General features: G+C 33.8%; 1 protein-coding gene across 1 annotated transcript; it reads left to right on the top strand.

Moving 5' to 3' along the window:
* The first annotated feature begins 1,315 nt into the window (after nt 1–1,315).
* Nucleotides 1,316–4,438, top strand: LOC108464444 (exocyst complex component SEC15A-like). The gene is made up of 2 exons (XM_017764747.2): nt 1,316–1,590; nt 1,799–4,438. The coding sequence occupies exon 2, from the start codon at nt 1,826–1,828 to the stop codon at nt 4,193–4,195; it is 2,370 nt and encodes a 789-aa protein (XP_017620236.1). The 5' UTR covers nt 1,316–1,590; nt 1,799–1,825; the 3' UTR covers nt 4,196–4,438.
* The last annotated feature ends 1,036 nt before the right edge of the window (nt 4,439–5,474 follow it).

Here is a 5,474-nt window from a genome sequence, read left to right on the forward strand (position 1 = left end):
ATAATTCAAGGGGATATTCAGATTCTTAAAATTGGTACAGAACACAATTTGACCAACATGTTGACAAAGAGCCTTCTAGTTTCAAAGTTCGACATTGCTTGGACTTGGTAAGTAATCGACGAAGAATTAGCTAAGCCTGTAACAGGGCTCAACAAGGGAGTGGGTCCAAATATAAGGCAAGGTGGAGATTTGTGGGAGAATGTTTCTTATTTTGACCAAAATTTATTTTGACTTTTCTTCTCCTAGTTAAACTTTATTTTTAGTTTCCCACTTAAACTCTAATTAATCTAGAGCTATTGTAGTCATATATGCTACGAATTTCAACCTATAAATAGACCTTAGTTACTCTAGGTTTTACACAACAAAAATATTTAGATTGAGAGGATTTTGTTCTTTATCTCAAAGGGTTTTTTCTTGTGAGGCTTTAGGTTTTCTTTTAATTCTCTCCATATTTTGTTCTCTCTTTTATTATAGTGAAATCTCCTTTTACCCGTGTTTTTTATCTTCTTTTGATGAGTTTTTCCACATAAAATTTGTGTGTTCGATATTTTCGATTCTTATTTTTTCACTTTGTTCGTTGTTTAATTGGGTTTATCCCTTACAAGATTTTATTATGTCTAGTGCTCTTGAATATTTCTTTTTGGGATACTTTTAACTTATTAATACTAACAAATTTCGTTCTTTTACGGATGAATTTTTCTTAGATACTATTAATGTATGCTATCTATAGATTTAAACTTAAATATTAATTGACATATAACTCTAACATTAATTAAATTATAATTAAAAGATAAAATCATATTTCTCTTTATATTCTTAGACTTCTATTCAAACCATAATTTCATTTTATTACGACAAAAAATATAAAAATAAAAATTATACTTATAAAAATAAAAATATTCTAGAATTTTAAAAACAATATTTTAACCTTAACTATTGTTTATTTGACTTATTATAATTTATATACTTAAACTTTTATCCAAAATTATGACTCTAATTTAAAGTGAAAAGAATTATCACAATTTATTTTTAAATAGAGTTATAAATAATAATTCTAAATTAAATTATAAATATTTTAAATGTTAATTTAAGTTTTTCTAAATTCGTATTTATATATATTAAATTATAATTATAAATAAATATTATTAAAAATATAAAAAACCGTTTAAACCTAAAATAAATATAAAAATATAGGATTTTTAATTAAAGAATATTAAATATTTTAACTTTACTGCTTAACCAAAGAATCATTGTCATCTTATATAAACTTTTTACATTTATTTCATACAAATTTATTGAACAATGAATAAAGATTATATTTTCTTATTTTATTGCCAATTTATTTCCTTGTAATATTCTTGTTAAGTATATAGAAAAGGAATTTATATTTCCAATTTTATTCCGACAAAAGAGAAAAGAACCAAAAAAAAGCGACAACAACGACGACAACAACAACAACAACTATGACTTGATTTTCAATTTCTGAGTTTCTATTATAATGTGACGAAATTTACAAGAAAAGTGAAACCCCCAGCTTTACCTTTCAACCCACCAAACTCAGATCCAACACTCTTCTGCCTTCTTCTTCAGGTACTATTAATGCTTCTTCTTTTCATTATTAGGGTATTTATTCTTTGCTGTTTTTGCTTATGTTCCTTAAAAACTTCTGATTAATTCTGGGTCATAAAAGCTGAGTGCTTCATAGAAGAAATTTTACAACTTTGTCTCTACTCTATGCTGTCCTCTTGATTGAGTTTATGTTTTCTTTTTTTATTTTTTGAATACTTTTTGTTTGCAGTGTTTTGCTTGATTTGTTTATTGAACAATGGATTCCAAACCCAAGAAGAGAGGTGCTATGGAGAATGGGGATACGGGGGAAGACTCGGTACTCGCAACCTTGATCGGGAATGGGGATGATTTGGGTCCTCTTGTTCGACATGCCTTCGAAATGGGGCGGCCTGAGGCTCTTGTTCACCAGCTGAAGCATATTTTGAAAAAGAAAGAAGCCGAAATTGAGGTGCTCTGCAAGACTCACTACGAGGAATTCATTCTTGCTGTTGATGAACTTCGTGGCGTCTTGGTTGATGCCGAAGAACTTAAAAGCGATCTTTCCAGTGATAATTTTAAGTTGCAGGAGGTTGGGAGTGCTCTTTTGGTGAAACTTGAAGAGCTCCTTGAGTCTTTTTCGATTAAGAAAAATGTGGCTGAAGCTATTAACATGTCCAAGATTTGTATTGAAGTCTTGGAGCTATGTGTCAAATGCAATACTCACCTTTCAGAAGGCCAGTTTTTCTTGGCATTGAAAACTGTAGATTTGATTGACACAAACTACTTGCAGAATATCCCTGTAAATACAATCAAGATAATGATAGGGAAGAATATTCCTATAATAAAAGCTCATATCGAAAAGAAAGTGACTGCAGACTTTAACGAGTGGCTACTTCACATTAGGAGTTCTGCCAAGGATATTGGGCAGACTGCAATAGGTCATGCTGCATCGGTACGCCAGAGAGATGAAGAGATTCTTGAACGGCAGAGAAAAGCCGAGGAGCTGAACGTTTCTGGCTTAGGAGATGTGGTATATTCATTAGATGTTGAAGAAGTTGATGAAGATTCTGTTTTGAAGTTTGATCTTACACCTCTTTATCGAGCATCTCACATCCATTCCTTTCTTGGAATCCAAGAGCAATTTCGTCGCTATTACTACAAGAATCGTCTATTACAACTCAATTCAGACTTGCAAATCTCTTCCTCACAACCATTTGTTGAATCATATCAAACCTACCTAGCTCAAATTGCAGGCTATTTTATTGTGGAAGACAGGGTCTTGAGGACTTCTGGGGGCTTGTTGTCTGCCGATCAAGTTGAGACGATGTGGGAGACAACCGTTGCAAAAGTGGTGTCAGTCTTGGAAGAACAATTTTCTCATATGGATTCTGCAACGCATCTTCTCTTGGTGAAGGATTATATCGCTCTTCTTGGGGTTACACTTAGGCAGTATGGGTATGAAGTGAGTTCAATTCTTGAGGTCTTGGACAATAGCCGAGACAAATACCATGAGCTTCTTTTTGAAGAGTGCCGTCAGCAAATTAGCAATGTTCTATCTAATGATTCCTATAACATGATGGTAATGAATAAGGATTCTGACTATGAAAATAATGTTTTGGCATTTCATCTTCAGACTTCAGATGTATTGCCAGCTTTTCCATATATTGCACCATTCTCTTCTATGGTGCCTGATTGCTGCCGCATTGTTCGATCATTCATCAAAAGCTCAGTTGATTACTTGTCTTTTGGAGTGAATTCTAATTTTTATGATGCAGCAAGAAAGTATTTGGACAAGCTCTTGATTGATGTGCTTAATGAAGTTGTAGTGACTATGGTTCAGAGTGACGGCATTGCTGAAACTCAAGCCATGCAGATTGCTGAAAATATACCATTTCTTGAAAGATCTTGTGACTTTTTCCTCCAACATGCTGCACATCTTTGTGGGATTCCAGTTCGATCAGTTGAGAGGCCCCAGGCCAGTTTGACTGCCAAGGTGGTCTTTAAAACTTCAAGACATGCAGCTTATCTGGCTGTCGTGAATTCGGTAAATAGTAAGTTAGATAAATTCTTGGCGCTTACAGAAAATATAAACTGGACAGCCGAAGAGATATCCGAAAATAATAGTGAGTATATGAATGAGGTGGTCTTTTGTCTTGACACTGTTTTCTCAACGGCACTGCAAATTCTGCCATTGGATGCTTTATACACGGTTGGTTGTGGGGCTCTTGAGCATATTTCCAACTCTATTGTGGCTGCATTTCTCAGTGATAGTGTGAAGAGGTTTAATGCCAATGCAGTCATGGTTATCAACCAGGATCTACAGAAGTTAGAGAGTTTTGCTGATGAGAGGTTTCACAGCACAGGCCTAAGTGAGGTATACAAGGAAGGTAGTTTTCGAAGTAGCTTGATAGAAGCCCGGCAGTTGATAAACCTATTGTCCAGCAGCCAGCCAGATAATTTCGCAGATCTTGTAATACGGGAGAAGTCCTACAATGCTTTGGATCGTAAGAAAGTGGCGAGCATTGTCGAAAAATTCAAGGACTCAGCAGATGGGATCTTTGGGAGCCTTTCAACCAGAAATACAAAAACAAGTTCACGGAAGAAATCAATGGACATGCTCAAAAAAAGATTGAAAGACTTCAACTGAGAACGATTCAATTCTTTGCTTGCAGTAGAAGCAGTTGTGTCCATCTTGATCTTCATATTTTCTTTTTCCCCTTTTCTAAATGACATGGTTTGTAGTTCATTTGATCGTAGATTATTATTAGTTTTATATTCCTCCCTATTGTCTTTCTGTTTTCTTTCTTCTGGTTAACCATCTTGGGAAATAAGTCAGGAAATCGCCAGATACATTCTCATACATTAAGGTCACTTCAAACTTTACTCAGAATCTCTTTTAGATACTTCTGATGTTTTATGTTCAGCACATAGTACTTATACCATACATTCATTTATAGTATTATATTAAGAATTTAGGTCTTTATGATCAACACAATGACAATTTTCGACAAGAAAGAAGCTATTTCTGAGCAGAACTTTTTGGTATTACAAGAACAACTTAAAACTATGTTACTTAGGCTATGGTGTGACTGTCAGATGGTAGTAAGTGCTAGAGGTGGGAATGTTTAATCTTTCTAACTTTTTAATATATTTGGAGGGTCTAGTCCTCGTATCCATATCTAAATATGTTTTGGACATGACTGTTGGAGAGGGGTACCTAAAGAAAAACTAGCCTTTGAATAACTGGTTTGGAGCTGCTTTTGATTGAAATTGCTGAATACGGCCAAACAAAGGTAAAATTTTCTTCTCATTCTTTTACAGTTCGTTTCTGTTTGCTTGCAGCTTTTGGCCAGAACAGACGTTTTCTCTTGAGCACATGTATTTTTGTTATTTTGTATGTTTAGCACTGATTTCATTCCTTCTGCCTCATTTCTCTGTGGAACTTTTTATCTCCTTTTCTTTTTCACATTTGTTTTAATGTTATCTTAATGGCAGTTTCTCCATTAGAAGATCTTTTGGTTTGTAATTTTACAACTGCTGTTGAATTAAGGATTTTACATACAAATAATTCTAAACTTGGGAGCATTTAGCAACTTGAAACTACAGCATTTGATCTGTTTAGTTGTTGGATTTGTATTTTCCAGGACATACATTCTTTTAGCTTGAACCAATCTTGAGGTGGTGAAGTGCTTGAGAGATATAGTGTTAGATATTTTTTTGGAGACCCTGTTCTTAAATGTAGAGAATTTTGACATAACATTGGATTGGATATCATATAATGGTGATGTTTGCTCATCTTTGTCAATTGCTTACATAAAAATCCTGCGTTCCCTTTTTGAACCAAAGGAGTAGGTTGTTTTTCTTTTCTTTTTTAATTGAACTCCATTATCATGGATAACCAAACCAATCTAAATCAAATAAATATT

The sequence above is a fragment of the Gossypium arboreum genome, chromosome 13 (genome assembly GCF_025698485.1).
Source record: "Gossypium arboreum isolate Shixiya-1 chromosome 13, ASM2569848v2, whole genome shotgun sequence".
NCBI classification, from domain to species: Eukaryota; Viridiplantae; Streptophyta; class Magnoliopsida; order Malvales; family Malvaceae; genus Gossypium; species Gossypium arboreum.

What these genes read in the sequence shown, in the direction of transcription:
- LOC108464444 (XM_017764747.2), top strand. Translation starts at nt 1,826, where the DNA reads ATGGATTCCAAACCCAAGAAGAGAGGTGCTATGGAGAATGGGGATACG.